Source organism: Platalea leucorodia (assembly GCF_965183815.1).
Source record: "Platalea leucorodia genome assembly, chromosome: 12".
Lineage (NCBI taxonomy): Eukaryota > Metazoa > Chordata > Aves > Pelecaniformes > Threskiornithidae > Platalea > Platalea leucorodia.
Window position 1 is genome coordinate 1779766 of NC_138834.1, and position 18729 is coordinate 1798494.

The following is an 18729-nucleotide window of genomic DNA, read 5'->3' on the forward strand; positions in this document are numbered from 1 at the left end:
CCATAATATGTATGAACAGAGTTCTAGTTTGGTCTTTGCTCTCAGATGGAGTTCACTTTGGGACCGAGGAACCTGCTTCCACACCAGACCTCCACCACTCCTGTAGCATGCTTCTCCCCACCTCCTTACATGAGATGCTGATAACCAGTCATGTATTTACGGAATTTTGGTAGGTATATGCTCAAGTGTATAGACAATATTAAATATGTATCCAAGAACTTTAACTTGCAGGTGGTCATTCTGTTTATCTCCAAAGCTAACAGAAATAGCAATGTATCCTGGATGTAACGCTCTCAAAATCTAAAGCTTAACACCTTCCATACCTGTAGGCGTGTTTCCATATCATCTCGTTCTTTCTGCACTGACTGAAGATGATTTTCCATTTCCACCATCTGCTGGTGAACCTGAGACACTTCCTTCTGTAGTTTTGAATGTTCAGATTCAAGTGACTGTTTTTCAACTTGAATTTTCAGTAGCTCTCGTTTTAAGTCTTTCACTTCTGAGTCCAGCCGCTTCTTTGTAGCTTTCAGTTCGCTGATCAGCTGGTCCTTAGAACTTGCATCTCTTCGATAAGCTTCCACCATTACCTTGGACACAAGAGTTTCAAGAGGACAATGTCACCTCTGTTACAGCTTTAGAAATTTAGGAGTAATTTACTATAAAGTATTTACTGATATTCTTTCAGTTTTGGGGGGAGGGTGTGCGTGTCAAAGAATACAAAAAAGCATCATCTTCTGTAACATATTTACTCTGGTTCAAAGACTTTTATGTAAGCTCAGACATCAAACACCACTACGTGTCAGCAGTTCATAAAAAAACCCTCTTGAGTAAGAATGTTTATACCAGTATGGGATACTCTTCCTCACATTCTTTATGGAACCGCACTAATTACACGTCACTTTTTTAATCTAAACTAATCGTAAAAGATTAACCATCCCATGCACACAATTAATAACTTTTGCCATGACAAGAGGGCTTAACTGCAACTGACAGCTTAAAACAGCCTTCCCAAACTTAAACCTAACAAGCTAAAACAACCTTTGGCATTAGCTTAACAACCGATCAAGCAGTAAATTAATGGTGCCACCCTCTACATAAGACACATATGTACAACACTGATTTGAAATTGATATGCCAATGTTTCAAAACTGTAAATTCAGAATAAAATCTGCAATAAAGCACTTATTTTCAATCTTATTACTGAAGCAACTATCGTTTTTCAAAGCTGCAGTAAAATGACGACAGTTGAAGATTTTCATGAGTGCTTTTGCAAAAGCAAACCTAGTATCAACAAACCAGAGAGAGATTTTATATGGTGGATCGTTTAGCAAACTCCCTGAAGTCCAATGACAGCATGAATTGGTTGGTGGATCTGCTTTTATATTAGTTACAGATAAAAATTCAACTGTACGAAGTACAGAAACTGTATAATTACGTCACAAAGTTCTTTCATACAGAAAATTGACTTGAGTGTCCTCAATAAACCCCTTGGAAGTACATGCCTTCACTGTAAAAAAAAAAGTATATGCCTTGGTTTTATTTCTTTGAAATAGTTTGCTTTTGCTTACCTTCTGCTGCAGGAACTGTTCCTTCACTTTTTGAACCTGTTTTTTAAGGCTGGCATTTTCTTGCTGCAGATTCTCTACCTGCCAGAGGGGAAAAAAGCAAACACGTTGCTTTACATGCCAAATGTCATATTTTATGTTATTTCAAGCAATGACAGTATCTTTTGCCACGCTTGTACCAATTGCCTAACGAGGATCCTGTTTCTGACTAGGCGTCTCAGTGTCACTGTTAGCTAACACAACGTTCTATACAGAAATACATTCACACAGGTCACCACGCAGCGAGCCTTGGCAACCCTCAGGAATGCATGAAGTCCCCTGATCTTGCCATTAAAGTTTTAGTATGCATCATTAGTGCACATATGCTGTATCTGGATGGCACCCGTTCACACATACATGATCAAATGAAGAAACCAGCTGGTTCTTTGAAGGAAAAAAACCCCAATCTTTATGTTAAATATATTTCCATAGTTCTTCAATACTTCTATTGGTAATACTATCAAGTCCCATTATTATCTTCAAAGGAAATCTCTAAAGATTACCAGGAACTCATCATTACCAGGATTCAATAAGAAAGCTCTTGCTATGGAACTTGGATGCTCTAAAAGATACAGAGCATACATGACTATTAAACTAAGTGTGAAAGGAACAGTCATTGTAATTTAAAGCAGCCACAAAAAGAATACGGATATGCATTAGGCTTGATCCTGTAAAATAGTTCTGTGACTAGAAAAAAGCCTCAGTTGGTATACAGCAGTACGCAAAAGCAAACCCTGGTATATTGTTTCAAGAGAAAAGGCGCAATTAAACATGACCAAATCACTGCATAAGGAAGATGACTGGCCCACAGTGCCACAGAAAAGGAGCACACAAAAAAACTACTTCCAAAACTGTGATCTGCGCTCAAAATTATCGTGTTTTAGAACTGGTAGATTTTAGAAAGATGGTGGCTCTTGGAAACAGACAGAACAAGATCAATTAACCTCAGCTTCCCATCCCATGCCACACAAATGCATAAATGCCTACAGAAACCAAGGGATACTAAACTATAAGCTCACCAATGATGTAACAGGATGTAAAGTGTCAGACAGTCTACCAACAGGGAAAAATGAGGGAATTGATTAAAATCTTCCCACTAGCTGAATCTTGCAACTACACATGTATACAAACTCACGTGTACCAATCTCCTCTCATGTAATTGGCTCTACCATGTGCCTGTGGCAATACTTCCCTGCAACAGCTACTTTAAATAAGATACTTTTAGGGATTCACTACCTGGCTTGACTTGATTGCCATTTCTTGCCTCAGTTGTTCCAAGACTTGTGATGTTACTTCTGTATCTTCTCCAAGGCGCATTGCTCCTTCGTCAAGTTGCTCTTTGCTTGCTTTTGCTGCCTGTAGAGCTACTTCCAAGACAATCTTCTCGTTCTGCAAATACTGGATCACGTCATCTTTAGAAGTAGCATCACTTTGGAACTCTTCTAATCTGGCCTTCAGTTCATCGTACTGTGTTTGCAGGTCATCCAGGGACTGCTCTTTGGTGTGCAATGTCTCTTGGGTCAGAGTGAATTGCTTCATTAGGTCTAGGTGTTCTTGCTGTAAAGATTCAAGCTGCAGATCTCGCTGATGCAAAGTCAACTTGACCTGAGAAGAAGTATTTTAAGATTAAATTAATACAAAATGAATGTTATCTTTGCAAATACACTCCAATCAAAATAAAGTATTTTAACTAATATTTTAGCTACTAGGAGAAAAGAGCAGAAGTTGAAAATATTTTTTAACTTTCCTAGGCCACTTCTTCTATTTGCTTTATTAATTGTATTGATTGCCTTCTGCAGCATCTGCAATCTTACAGGCTAAGCAATGACCAGAATGACAAACCTAAAATATTATTAAGTCAGATTCACAGTATTCTATATTTTTATTTGAAAAAATGTGTCCACAGTAGATATACTGGGTAAATTCAGTGTTATTAATGATAATGCCATAGAATTACATGGAATATAATACTGAGCTATCACATACTTCATCTCATTCCAGCCCTTGACATGCTGCCTTTGTAACGTTACAAGGTTAAAGCAGGACTCTGTAGCGAAGTGCAGATTTATTACGCTGTAAGTGTATGTAATGACACCCTGACTGCCTAACAACTTTGAACATGGATCTGTGCTTCTTGTCTATACTTAGACTAATTACACACTGTATTCACTAAAAAAAACCCCAACGTTTACAAGACAGTACTTCTGAAATTTCCAAAAAGTACTGTTACTGAGATAGTTAAAAAAAAAAGGGAGCCTTTTCACCTGGGACAGAGTGACTTTGACATGGACTTCATTTTTGCAGGAATCTTTCAGGTTTTTAAAAAAAACAAAACAAACAAAAAACCACTTTAGAGCTCGGGATCTATTTACTATTGCCTTTTCAGCCAAATAAGTATTTCCTGTGAAACCCTTGGGAAGTTGCCTAACAACAGTCTACCTGCTCCAATTCTTGCTCCAATGTTGCTGCAGAATCAGCCATTTTCTGAAGCTGTTCTTTCTCATCCTCAAACTCCTCTAGTTTTCTCTGCAAGTCTTCTTCCACCATGGTTTTAGCCTCCTGGATCTGCATGAAGGCAGCTTCTTGATCTAACATGTCCGCCTGCACAGAAAAAGCAAGGAATCAACTTTTACAATTTCCATGGGTGGGGGGGAGGGGATGAAAAAAAGAGGAAAAGAAAAAGGTAAATTACCAAGAAAATTTCTAGAGAAAAGACACAAGCAAAAATAATTCTGATGTCTGCCTTACACACCTGTATGTCTTTACTGAAGTCACCCATTCATATACTTAAGACACCTTAGAATAACAGTGCATATTTTTTATACTTGTGATAATCAGAATTCCTCTTAAATAACACCATATCCTGTCTAAATTGATGAAATTACTGATGTAAAGAAATAGCAATTCCTGTCATTTACGCAACCGCTATTAGTAACGCCGGAGATGGGGTGCTTCCACTGACCTGCTGCTTTACTGCCCTTTGAGACCTAGAAGCAGGAATGTCACTCAAATTCAATGGGATTTAAGGTTCTAAGTGCTTTGAAAGTGAGCTTCTGCACTTCAGGTTTTACCCATCTTTTCTTACTGGAGGGCAGGAAGGACAAACCTGAGTACCAAGCAATTTCACACACTTAAGAAGCACTGTACTGACTTAGTTTAACTTCCAATTAAGTTTTCTCTTGAAAAAGTTCATGAATGGGCAAAGAAGAACATTTACATCCATCTGTAAAATTCAATTAAAAACAAATACCAGAGCTGAAAATGCAAGAATCACCCTGGAATGGGAAACACATGGCCTTGCTCCCTCCTACTGTTTGTAATGTCATGCAAATTTATTTGCTCCGAAATATTTACTGGTTTTAGAATACAGCATTTCAATCAATTCATAAGAATTCTGTGTTACTTTGCCGGAATAGCCTTGAGTTTGCAAAACCTAAATACACAACCTAGTCAGAACATAATTCATGAAGACCACCTACAACCGTACCTCGATATTTTGCAGCTGTGCTGCAATACGTTCCTTTTCTTTAATGGATCTGTGCTGGGTTTCAGTCAGCTGCTGAGACAATGCCACATTCTCTAGTTTGAGGTGTTCCAACATACCTGCTTGAGTCATTTGCCCAGCCTAAAGGAAGGAAAAAAAAACCCACAAAACAGATTAATACAAACAGTCAAAATTTGGCCAACAAATTTAAGAGTTTCAGAAAAAAAACCAAACACGTTGACTCTGTCTGTGCCTTATCTCAGCTACTACTTTCGTGGCATTTCAGATCTTCATCCACAGAAGGCAAGTGCTTTGGTTAAATTTATGCCTCAGCATTAACGTGAACTAACGCCTCATGATGAAAAACAAAACACCATCCCGCCTGCTCTCCACATGAAGAATACAAAAGTGAGACCAGCTCCCTTGTCCGAGCTCATAAACAATGTCCTCTGGATAAAACTAACATAAAAAAGAACAGATTCTCAGTCCTCCCATATGTAAGTAAATCATAATACCTGTATATTGGCCATCTCACTCTGCAGCCTGACGCGGGCCTCCTGGGCCAGTACAAGCTGCTGCTGGTACCACTGCCGCACACTTTGGAGCGACGTGATTTCTGTTTCAGATGCCTTTAGCTTGTTGGTCAGCGTGGTCCGTTCCAACTGCACCTTCTGAAGCTGGTTCTGCAAGGAAGCCAACTGCTGTCGCAGATCATGAACTAGAAAAAGAAAATAAAGAACTTGGACTAGCACACACCATTGTTCTATTTTTATGCACACATTTTCAAGTATTATTGTTATATTCATAGCTTTTTCTTTTTTTTTTTCCCTTTCTTTTTGAACAAAAACATATATGCCTAATTACAGAAAGATTGGCTTTCCCTGCAAAAGTGAGAGGAAGTGCTAGAATCCAAAGTATCAGGTCATAAGCAGAATAAAATTAAAATAAATGAATCACTTCTATAAGCATTCATAGTTTCTTAGAGGCAGAAAATATGAACTAATTAAAAATCAGGAAGCAGGTATCCTGACATGTAGAGTCATCATTACAAACCAATATTTGTATAATTTTCTAAAAACCATTAGTCCTCTGTCAAACAATTACTAGACTAAATATTTATGCCTCCCCCTCCAAGCTGGCCCTGGCAGCTTGCAAATTGTGGCACTCCTGTGACACAAAATAAAAAACAATCATCTTTAAATTCAGACCATTTTATCAGTATGACATCAATGAAACACAAATTAAAATCCCTTCTTTTTCCTGGACTTCAGAATTATGTTGAAATAAAATGATTTACGGAATAACAAATTTTGAAGATTGACATTGACATCGTCCCACCTGTGCTGTCTCTGGTGAGAACATTTTTTTGCATATCTTCAACCTTCAGCAAGAGTCTTTGGTACTGCTCCTCTGCTAACTGCAAATCATTATTTGAAGAAGCCAAACTAGCATTCTTTGCTTCCAAAGTATTTTGCAGGTCAGCCATTGCTCGTTCCAGATCCCAGCAGGACTGCTTTAATGTGGCCACTTCTGAGCTCAGAGATTCCTGCTTCTGCTGGCTGTTTTGGCTGTGCTCCATCTGCGCCTGAAGCTTCATGTTCAAAGCTGCAAGTTGGGCTTGTAGCTCCGTCTTCTCTTTGAGAGCCTGAATGTGTCCAGAAAATCAAAATACAGAAGTCTTAAGAGAAAATACGTTAATGGCTGACTAAAGAAGATGCACAGCAAAATGGCTTTGCTAAGGCAATGACTCCTTGCTTGTGAAAAATTCTTTTTTGAAGTGACATCTCACCCAGCAGGTATTTCCAATAGTCAAAGAAAATACAGAGGAAAGCACAGACAAGACATACAGTGTTGTATGTTGGTAACCACGTCAGGATTTTTAGTAAGACACATTTCCACACTTTAAGGAAGAATGCTTTCTATTCTATGTGTTATACCATCAACCAATACAAAGAGAAAATACAGCTATATAGACATTGCTAGCATTGCTCTGGATTTATCATCTCTTAATTTGAAAAAGAAACCCAACACTTCTTTTTTTAACCATTTGAAGACTTTACTAACTTTATATTTATCCTCTTAAGCATCTGCATGGCAAGGTTTTGGTGGCAGGGTGGCTACAGGGGTGGCTTCTGTGAGAAGCTGCTAGAAGCTTCCCCTATGTCCAACAGAGCCAATGCCAGCCGGCTCCAAGAGGGGCCTGCTGCTGGCCAAGGCCGAGCCCATCAGCGACGGTGGTAGCGCCTCTGGGATAACAGAGTTAAGAAGGGGGGAAAAAGCTGCATAACTGCAGCTGGAGGAAGGAGTGAGAATATGCAAGAGGAACAACTCTGCAGACACCCAGGTCAGGGAAGGAGCAGGGGCAGGAGGTGCTCCAGGGGCCGGAGCAGAGATTCCCCTGCAGCCCACGGGGAAGACCATGGCGAGGCAGACTGTCCCCCTGCAGCCCATGGAGGTCCATGGTGGAGCAGGTCTCCACCTGCAGCCCGGGGAGGACCCCACGCCGGAGCAGGGGGATGCCTGAAGGAGGCTGTGACCCCGCGGGAAGCCCGCGCTGGAGCAGGCTCCTGGCAGGACCTGTGGAGAGGAGCCCAGGCTGGAGCAGCTTTGCTGGCAGGACTGGTGTCCCCGTGGGGGACCCACACTGGAGCAGTCTGCTCCTGAGGGACTGCACCCGTGGAAGGGACCCACGCTGGAGCAGTCTGTGAAGGACTGCAGCCCGTGGGAAGGACTCACGATGGAGAAGTTTGTGGAGAACTGTCTGCCATGGAAGGGAGCCCACGCTGGAGCAGGGCAGAGTGTGAGGAGCCCTCCCCGAGGAGGACGGAGCGGCAGAGACAGCGTGTGATGAACTGACCGCAACCCCCATTCCCCGTCCCCTGCACCGCTGGGAGGGAGGAGATAGAGAAAATCGGGACTGAAATTGAGCCCGGGAAGAGGGAGGGGTGGGGGGAAGGGGTTTTTAAGATTCAGTTTTATTTCTCATTATCCTACTCTGATTTGATTGGTAATAAATTAAACTAATTTCCTCAAGTCGAGTCTGTTTTGCCTATGACGGTAATTGGTGAGCGATTTCCCTGTCCTTATCTCGACCCACAAGCCTTTTGTTATATTTTTGCTCTCCCCTGTCCAGCTGAGGAGGGGAGTGGCAGAGCGGCTTTGGGGGGCACCTGGCATCCAGCCAGGGTCAACCCACCACAGCATCCTTGTAAAGTACCTTATTCAACAGTTTTTTTACAAAACACAATTCCCACAAGTAATGAGTAGGAAGCTCTTGAAAATTAATTAACAGATTAATATAATTTGCTAAATACATAAATTCAAATTCATTTTCTACCTGATTAGCTTCTAGTGAGAGTGCTTCTAGTTGCCCTTCAAGTCTCATCTTCTCCTTCAGAACCTGCAACATTTCGTCATGAGTTCCTGCGATAGAGCTTTCCACAGAAACACTGGAGAGAGAGACAGCACATACACAGGTAAAGGGTCAGAATACGACACTCATCTAGTTGAAGAAAAGCAAAGCTGAAATTAAGAGGTACTCAGACTCCACATGCGACCGAGAATTTAGGACATTTTTTCTGGTTTTATGATGGATCCAGAACAGAGTGAAACAACCTTCGTTACCATCCAAAGAGATAAACAAATTATATTCACACCAAGGTTTTATACATTAGCTTCCTATATTTGCAGCAACTAGTATCTACCGTGGCACCCATTATTTGCTATTTTACAGAACTGCAGTGGTTGACTTCATTGTATTCTGTATCTGCATATCCCATTGTAAGCAGACAAATGGACAAAGTGGGAGCACAAAACCTCCACAACCGTTGTCTGCAATTGTCTGCTTTAACGTGAAAGGGCCTGAGAAATACCAACAGCTGCTGCAAAAGAAGGAAGAACAGGTATTTGGTATAAGGGATTCCTAATGCTCCTTCCCTGATGTACAGCCAAGGAGTCTAGAGAAAAAGATCCTCTCTCTCATGAGTGTAAGAATTAAGTCAACAACTGATTTTACCTTAACATTCCAGGGCATTATGCTTTATTCCAACGAAGAAAAAAAGAAAAAGGTAATTTCAAAATTAGCATGTATAAAACATGCATGTGCAGACAACTGATAAAAAACACAACTGCATTGCTAAGGGCTTCACCAGTCATCCACTTGCTTGCTGAATCACAGTTTAATACCTACCATATACGCATAAGCTTGCGAGACTAAGTAAATCTCATTCTAAAGGGCTGAAGAGGGTAAGAGTATCTAGGACAAGGCTCTTGGCATTTCATAACTATTTGAGGTCTGAAAGGTACATGTGTAGATCAGGAAACGGATGATGATAAATATCACTGAGTCAGTTAAGTCTACACATTCAGACTTTAAAGACCAATGCCACATGAGCGATTCAGTGAATGAATGCCTGCTTCACAAGTAAATAGATAGACACGACTGCTAGCAGTATGTTTAAAACGCAGCCTGTGGCAAAAATATCTTTCTCTAAAGATATACTTAGTAAATAGGTACTCAAGTGAAGTGACCTTTCAGTTTCTTTTAGAATCTGTAAATTAACAACAGATTTGATCACAATGAATGTAAGTTAAAACCAGATCCAAAGTTAGCAGAAGGTAAGAGTAATAGGCTGCCTATTAAAAGAAAGTGTAATGCCTAATAATGACCTTGCTACACAGTGATCTTTCTTACCTGCTAGAAATACTGTCTCTCCTACTCCGTACTTCTCCATTAATTTCTTGCTCTTGGGCTTGATGCTCCACTGCCGCAGCCTGCAGCACCTCACTGATGGAAGGAAACTGCCCCATTGCATCAGGATGTATCTTCTGACCATTTATTGTATATGGAATACCCTGTTTGCCTTCTGCATTCTGTAAACTGTTATACAGCCCTTTTCCTGACACGCTGCTGTAGGTAGAGCTGTCACTCTCATTTCCATCCAGCCTCGTTCCCACTTCACTCCCATCAATCTCTGAAACGCTATCTCCTGCCAAGGAGGAATTCTCTATTCGGTCATCCGTGTCAGAGGGGAGACTAATCTCAGAAACAACTGATGTTGGACCGCTTCTGCTTTGCTTCAGAGTCCCACCAGATAAATCAGTAGCCACAAAATTCCCAGTAGTGTCTCTAGAGCCTGAATCTTCAGTTCTGTAGTCAGCCAAGGACCGGATCTTACTGGGCTTAGATTTTGAACTTCTTCTCTCTTTTGAGGATGCTGGAAGTCCCAAGCTACCCAGTTTTGGCCCCCTGGGGACACTGGTCCGCAAAAAGGAGTATTCTTTTGTCATTGCTACAGTGCTAGCTCTCGGCAAGATTTCTGGATTTAACATCAGCTCGGGATCTAGGGTGCTGGAGGGCCGGTTTTTGGATGCAGATTGATTCGACTAAAAGAAGCAAAGAGTCAACAATAAATTCCAGAACGTTACATTTGAACTAGCATCAAAGACTTATTTTGCTGTAGAACTTAATACACAAAGCTCTACACATTTACATTAATATTTCAATACATGCATCATTTCCTAAACAAGGTAAATTACATCAGCAATCAACCCTATCAAGGCTCAGTATATGCGCGTTGAAAATGATCAAGGTAGACTCCAAAAGCTAACTGAAAAATATAGGAAAAATTTAACATTTAGGTTACTTAAGTTTTGGGTTTGTTCCCCCCCCCCCACCTTGTAAGTAGCACAAAATGGTATGTTACCGATGAGCTAACAGAGAACCAAATTTTGCATGTCCAGCAGAAAAAAAATTCTTTCTCACATTTGAGAAAACTACTGAATGTTTAAAGCAGAGAAAACAGTAATTTAGAGCACAAAGGATAAAGTTTTCAAGCTTCTCAACAACACACTGAATCTAGAAGATCTGTTGTGTGGTACTCACTCTTTCTTGATGTCTCTTCACTCGGTATTGTTTGAGCTGTTCTTCTAGCCGTCTTCTTGCTTGAAGTCTTATTTGTTCTTCTTTCTCCAATGGGAGTGAAGACTCTACTGAGCCTGTAAGTGAAAGGTAGCTTTACAGTCAAACAGAAAACCCCAACACAGGCAAACTTGATGCAAAAGGAAAAAGCCCCCTCTACCATCAGCAACATGCTTCATGCTTAAGCAAGGAATGCAGAGAAAGCCCATTGGCATGCACCTCAGAATACCCTCTTCTAATACATCCTCGTGTAAGCATTGATAAAGCCTGTGTATTTCCGTTGCTCAGTTTGCAAACGCTGTAGTTCCTCCATGTATATATGATTATACAGCATATATATGTATATATGATTATACAGCAAGAATAAAACTATTGCTGTCATTTAATCTCACCTGTCTGGCACTTCTGACAGTACTGGAATTATAAAACTAAGCAAGACCTACACAGTCCACTCATTCCCTACAGCTCAGACAAAGATGCCCCCTAAATATATTTTCTTACTTTTTGTTAACTCACATTAAATCTTTCCCATAGTAAGGCTTAAAAAACATTATTTCAGAAAACTCCTGCAGCAGACACCTTAATATAAAGGCTTCCCCCTTCTCTCCCCTTTATTGCTCTTCTCTTCCTCCCTTTATTACTTAGTTTAAAATCACCTGGTTCTGCTGTTCTGTTTTTTTTTATGTCACCTGTTACTCCTAATAATCAAGAAGATTAGAATAGCTTTAGCCCCAGAAAGCATAAATTCCCCTCCAGCGTAAGAACAATTTTTAAATTGTAAGGCACGTGCCTTAGCTGCAGCAGAGGGTGATTTACTGAAAGAAAATGAATTGTAGTTCAAAATAAAAGCTTACTGCAAAAAGAAAGTTTAGTCCAAGCTTAAATGATGTTATAGGATTCTAGAGCCAGGCTCAGAGTAAAAAGCTTTATGCAGCAAGAGAAAGCAGGGGCACCACCGTAAACAGATGCTTACACAATTCAGTTTCTTGCATGGGTAGACTTAGTTTGAGAGACTGCAAAGCTTCTTTTCTAAGAACTATGCCCTCAGCACTAGTTCCCTGAGACCTCCTTAGGCTGTCATGGAAACCAGTCACACCTGGGGATGACTCTTGACCCTGCGCACTGCTGGTGGGGTCAAAAGATACCGGAGAGTCGGGGAAGAGCGACTCTGGCCCATTCTGGCAGGCATCCACTTTGCTGTTTATCTCCAGACTTCCCTCTTCATTTGGCACTTCGTTGATGTTAATACTGGTAGCTGGAAAAGAAAGTTTCACTGAGCTACACTGTAAGCCACCCCATTTACCTTCACCCCTCCACCCAAATACAATGCTACCACTATTGCCTTTAGACTGTAAGAATATGGAAATTGCTAATGACAGCAACTGGCAGGAGGAATTTTATAAAGGACTTTAGATTCTCCATTTCAAAAGACTGGAACAAGTACCTTTCATTTGCTTTACTACATTGCCTTCAAGCAGGACCTCAAAAGTAACCATAATATTAGGACAAATTTCTTCACCGAAAGGGCTGTCAGGCCCTGGCCCAGGCTGCCCAGGGCAGGGGCTGAGTCCCCATCCCTGGAGGGATTTAAAAGCCGTGCAGATGTGACATGGTTTAGTGGTGGGCTTGGCAGTGCTGGGTTAATGGTTGGACTTGATCATCTAAAGGTCTTTTCCAAGATTCTATGATTCTGTAAAATATCTTCAAAACCTCACAGGGGTTTTTAAATCTTGTTAGGTTTAGAAGCATGGAACAGTGTAAGTAATGTAATCTGTGTCACACCGAGTGGCAACCTACTACAAGTAAGACTCAGCAACTGCAGGCCGTGCTGAATGATTCAGCTATTTGCTATGCTGCTGGGCACTGGGGAGAAAGCAGCCACCATCCCGGCACCCAGCCTGGGCCAAGCAGAGGTTCTCAATGCTAGACCGAGTTTAAATTTTTTCAAATAGGATGTCTTCACCAAAAGTACAGTAGCAAAGCTCACATGCATCAAAATAATAAATCTACCAATTAAAAGGCAATTCAAGAACCACTTTAATACCAATTTTATCCCCACTAACTAACATCAGATTTTTCCATCAGGAAAAATGCATCTTCAAAACCAGTTCAACACTTCACAGGTTCATATTTTGGACTTCTCACACATTTCTACTTCACTTGGCTGGGGACTACTTACATTTATGAAACTTCTGTTGCAACAAAACTGTGTATCTAACTTCAAGTGCATTAGTATAGATCTCAAATGAGCACGGTACTGAAATAGCCACTGTCTTCTGTTCATTCCCACACCATGTATCACTGGAGTAACTGGAATTCATTGGAATACTATGGAAGATTTCATTATTTTTTCATAAAGATCTTTGAAAATATTTAACATTTATGATCACGAAGTATTTGCAAGTGGCAAAATCAAGCTTCCTCTTTCTATTTTTTCCTCCTCTCAGAGCTACAGACTTGAATAAGCAGTTTGGTTTTCTCAAAAGTCTGCTCAAAGATGATGTAGGGGAAAGAAAAAACCAAACAAACCAGAACTGAGAAACAGCTCCTCCCAAAACGAAGTGTTTCTAAGATTCATATCCAGAAATATTCTGGAGCCAGAAGGTTGATTACAATGATTCAATAAAACTTTAATTATTGATTTACACCAGCCCATTAACATATTACTATTAAACTCCCCCCCCCCCCCATAATGAATCACTACAAACTTCTGCATGCAAAACGATTCAGAAGTAAAGCTATTAACCTTCATGTATGTGGAGAACATTAAAGTGCACCCGGAAATCAAATAAGCCACATGGGAAAAAGTTACAGGAAGGTAGGTAGGACTTTTTAATTGTGTTCCCTTTTGTTATTGAAGAAAGCAAAAGGTTTCCTTTTAAGTGGAGTCAAATTCCACTTCAGAGTAATTTAAAGAGGAAAAGGTGAATTTCCACCCCTCACCATTTGTTCCCACCTCTGCGGTGCACCCTCCCTTAAGCCAGCACAGATGTTTGTACAGTGAACGAGCTCAGAGGAAACTGAATGGGGGTAAAAATAAAAAGTTTTCAACCTTAGGTTGCCAAAACCTATTGGCTCTCTAAGATTTGAATTAAAACACTTTTGAGTATCTTATTTGTCACGCAGAGAATATTTTCAGGCCATTTTAGCCTGAATCAGTTCTCTGATTTAGTTCACTGTGTGGTCACAACAACACTTGCAGGCACGATGGAAGGGATGGGTGCAACAAGGATGCAAAGGAGGACAGAAGACAGGACTGCCTTTTTAATGACTAACCAAAGTCAGGGTTTAAGGCATTTTAAAACTAAAAGATTGTCAAAACCAAATTTAAAGTAGATGTCAGTGCTAAGAATAGCCACAAGAAGCCAAAAATAAGACGACACCTGGCACATTCAGAAATACTGTTTCTGCCCACCTTTCAGAAACTGCAGGTATTACTGCATCACGTTTATATTTTATTTACATTTTTATCTTCACAACTGTGAGTGGTATACATATACAAAAGAGATGCTGGAGCAAAATTTGGAGGAATTGTTTCCTGGCAACTTCCTGAGGCCATGAGACACTCAGAATCTAAACGCTGCCTTGAACTAAAGTAATTTAATTGCAGTAGTGTCAATACAACTGCTGTCTTTTCAGAACAGTGGGGGAGGAGATGCAATTAGATTGAAAACAGTAGAAAGACACACTATATATCTGTAAGCCACAATTCAATTATTTGGACGATGTCCAACACAGGAGAAAACAGGAAAGTGTGATCTCCAACTTCATAAAAGATGAATGAATCATCATATAGCTACACTCTGCCAGCCTGATAATGGGCAGCGTAAGAAATGCAAATAAAGTCTCGGGCCTCCACCTTCTTGCCTATGAGAAGATGACAAATCTGCGGTACGAGAGGAGGGCGGAAAGCTAACAACTTCATCACACAATCACCTCCTTTTACGTAAGGACCCTCTGGACTTCTGTGTATCTACGCAGCCACAACATATACACCCCCTCCACCCATCTACCACCATATCCTTATGTACCAACAGATCCTCAGACACCTGTAGTGGAAACACGGGAGATTTCAATTCAATACAAGGACAAGATTTTCACAATGAACACAGTTAAATACTGGAATGGGTGGAGAGGCTGTTGAACCTCCCTCTCTGGAGATTTTCAGAATTCAACATGACAAGGCCCTGAGCAACCTGATCTAGCTTCAAAACTAGGTCTGCACAGCATGAATTTGGACGAGACGACCCACAGAGGTCCCTTCCAACCTAAGTTTGATTCTGTAATCTACTCAGATCAGCACTCTCTTAAGCTTCTTGTAAACAGCTGCACGATTACTTTATTATAGAGCTTGCCTACATATAAAAGTTATTTTGAGATAATTTGGGGAGTACATGCCAGCATCTCTCTTCCATAAATGGAAGCTTAGAGCAACTTCTTAAGTACATTTTGGTTTTTGCCTGATCAATTTCATTTATTAGGAAAATTTCTTTCTGCCAGAATAAAGTACTCCAATCACGAGCTTACTCCATAACAAGCATTTCAGAACTGTTGGTTCTAAAGAATTTCAGGTACACACTCTTGGAAACACTATCAGAAGACAGAGTAACACCCTGAACGACACACACTCAACCGACAGCCAATAGTACTTAAGTTAACAGTTTGGTTTTGTTTGGAAAGAGTAAGTTTTAAAACAAAAGACAGTTTTCTCATACGCAGAGCCATGGCCTTCACCAAACTTGCTTAAAACTGCTGTACAAGAAATTCCTGACCTCAAGGAAAAAAGTCGTTCAGCATCACCTGAACAACAAAACAGATAGCTGTAGAGAAGCTTGGGTAAGACGAGGAAATGATCTGGTGCGTATGAAGTAACTTACTATTAATTTCATCTGTTGTAACTGGCAAATCTGACTTGTCTTTGCAATCCAAAAGTTCTTCAGAGCTGCTAGGGGCCCCATTACTGCTTCTGTCCTGCAGGTGAATGTCTTGCTGGACAGACGAGGAGTCCATGGTAAAAATCGATCCAGATCCCTGGGAAGTTTTTCTTCTGAATAATTTACCGCCAAGTGAACTACCAAGTCCTGTTTCTCTCCATCAGCAGCAACAGCATGAAGATGTTACACAGGGACACAGTTCTGAGCTTTACAGCTGTCGGTGTGCAGCAGGCAGCCGATAATTCCAGGAGATCATGAAAACAGCTCGCAGCCAAAGTTGTAATCACCAAGGAGCTGCATCCTCTAGAAACAAAATGTAGTAAATTTACAAACATTTCTTAGAGCTTTGAAAATATGAGTTAAAATGAAAGTAGGGCTCACAGATTACCCACCAGCCCAACTTCAACACACAGAACCAGGACATGGGCTAATAACAGAGACAACGAAATACAACCAAGTGTCCAGCTTTTGTGAATAAGAAGGGATCTGTTTAACAGCTTTTTTATTATCACTTTTTTTTCAGTAGCATTGATACACCAGCGTAATGATGCAACAAGATAACATTCAGCGAGACAAGATTTAAGATCACTGTCCCTTTTAATGGAAATGCCTCCTTGGCCTCTGCTTTAATAAGCGAGGCAGTATTCAGAGTAGCATTTTGCTCTGTAAATTACAGTCTGGACTTCCATACCATATATTTCATTTCAAGGACTTACTCCCATTTAAGTTTCAATGTCTGCAGTTAGAATGCAGTATGGAATTCAGATTTAATTTTTTAAAATTATATTACGTCATTACTGTTTACTTGTCTGCAGAGCAACGAGGATGTATCACTGTACAGAGCCTGAACTACTAATTACAGCACGCGTTGGCAGTCGGAGCACGGCCTGGGCTGCAGTTCAACGCTGCCTTCTCCTATGGCGAGTCAAGAGGAGGATTTCCAAACACAGTTTATAGAATTTGCAAATGATTCTCCAGGCTTTCAGATCTTACCTTTGGGTATAGACCCAGCCAACTAATACAATCTGTACATTGTCACTTCAGGTATTTAAATTTTGTTCAAATAGTTACCAACAGCCGAATTCAGATTACAAAATGTTATGGTTCCTATTTACTGAAGAAACATACGAAATCCCCAGTTTTAAAAAAGGGGGGGTTGTGGGGAAAATGTCAAGTCAGGAATATTTTAATTGCCTTTTTACACGAACACAAACATTTTGAGCAACATTCCTTCCATATCTCCAGAGAGCACTTGTGTAACTGCTACTGCACCAAGCTGCCCTGCTCAGCCAGCAATGCCACCAGTCATCTCCAAACGCTCCTGAAGCTGCTAACAGCTCAGGACACACAGGACTGGGCGATTACGCAGGTGACCCTTACGTGGGTGAGCCGTGAAGGAGCCAGAAACCCCGAGCACGTTTCTAAAAGAGAAACCTCCAGCAAACAGAAAGATTAATACCTTCACTCTGATTTGTTACCGATTTTAAAAGCTTCTCTGTATAACAAAGCTTACAATAAAGCTTCTGGCAGAAGAGCTGTTGTACGGCAGATAGATACTACGTGACAGGCCACAAAGAGGAATTACAGACAAAAGGCAAGCACAACTTAGACCGCTTACACCTTGGCAAAACCCAGCCAACATTAGACGGTTTGCTATCCTTCTCATAAAACATCTTTTAACAAAGAACGGCTTTCTCCTGTACAACCCATTCCCAAATATTAAAGGTTGAAGCATTTTAGCTTCGAAGTCCTTTTGTACCGGTGTTGAGCACAGCAGAGACACACACACACACGCACACAGATGTACGCACGCCACGGGAACCCAGCAGTATCCTCACGGGGAAAGCAGCTGTACGAAAACAACCGATTGTGTTTAAAACACCGATAACCAGGAGGGCAAGGGAGCCCTGTCCCAGCCCGGGGGCGCCGCCCGGCGAGGCACGCCCGAGGGGTCCCTGGGCAGGCGCCGGGGCACCGCGGTGGGGCGCCGGCAGAGGCCCCGCAGAGGCCCCCGGCGGCCCGCAGCCCGCGGAGCGGCTCGCCGCACCCCGGCAGGCCGCGGGGAGGGCGGGCGGCCCCGAGCGCGACCCCCCGGCCTGAGGCCGCGCCTCGGCCGCCCCCGCGCCCCGCCGCCCCGCGTCCCGGCCGGACCCCGCAGACCTGGGGCCGCCCGCCTGGCGCCCGGCTCCTGCCCGAGACGTGGCGCTGCCTCCGCCGGGAAGGGGCGGGCGCGGCGGTGCAACGCGCTTCTCCCTCCCCCGCCAGTCGGGCGCCGCCGCCGCCGCCGAGGGCCGGGCCGGGCGCGGCCCCCTCCGCCCCGCGGCCGCGCCGCCCCCGCACAGCCGGGCCCCGCGCCGCTCGGCGGGGAGCCGCGGCGGCCTGGCGCAGCCGGGGAGGCGGCCGCTGCGGCCGGGCCCGCTGGCGAGGCGGCGGCTTTTGCAGACGGACTCTTCCGGCGGCGGCGGGCGGGGGGGGGGAGCGGCTTTCCGCCCCGCCCGGGCTGCCCCGGCGCCCGCCCCCCCGGCGCCGCCCGGGGCCTCGCTGCGGGGCCGCAGGGGCGGCGGGGCCCTGCCTCCCCGGAGGGGACCCCGCGGCGCGGGCAGGGCCAGGCCGGCCGAGGGGCACTTACCGGCTCCCTCCGGCCTCCCTGCAGGGCCCCGAGGCCAGAGCCGACTCGCATAGATTAAAATTAAATCGGTGCATAAATTAAAAATGACACCTGCGTATAGAAGCGATGCGCCCCTTGCAGCCTTCGCTATCTGGATCACTGACGTTCCTGCATTACTG

General features: G+C 42.7%; 1 protein-coding gene across 11 annotated transcripts in view; it reads right to left on the reverse strand.

The window, feature by feature from the left end:
• GOLGA3 (golgin A3) overlaps positions 1-18211 on the reverse strand; it is a 31152-nt gene extending 12941 nt beyond the window's left edge. For 8 of the 11 annotated variants that reach the window (XM_082325308.1, XM_082325317.1, XM_082325314.1 and 5 more), the window contains exons 1-13: positions 18103-18211; positions 15886-16245; positions 11982-12263; positions 10973-11085; positions 9782-10473; positions 8426-8537; positions 6427-6733; positions 5604-5806; positions 5092-5229; positions 4044-4205; positions 2841-3209; positions 1569-1646; positions 324-587 (exon numbers count right to left, since the gene is read on the reverse strand). In XM_082325308.1, the coding sequence (XP_082181434.1) occupies positions 324-587; positions 1569-1646; positions 2841-3209; positions 4044-4205; positions 5092-5229; positions 5604-5806; positions 6427-6733; positions 8426-8537; positions 9782-10473; positions 10973-11085; positions 11982-12263; positions 15886-16018 (2853 nt within the window). In that variant the 5' untranslated portion in view covers positions 16019-16245; positions 18103-18211. Of the gene's footprint in view, positions 1-323; positions 588-1568; positions 1647-2840; positions 3210-4043; positions 4206-5091; positions 5230-5603; positions 5807-6426; positions 6734-8425; positions 8538-9781; positions 10474-10972; positions 11086-11981; positions 12264-15885; positions 16246-17739; positions 17962-18102 lie in introns of those variants that run through there. The other 3 variants (XM_082325309.1, XM_082325310.1, XM_082325311.1) reach the window with 3 other exon arrangements.
• Between the last annotated feature and the right edge of the window lie 518 nt (positions 18212-18729).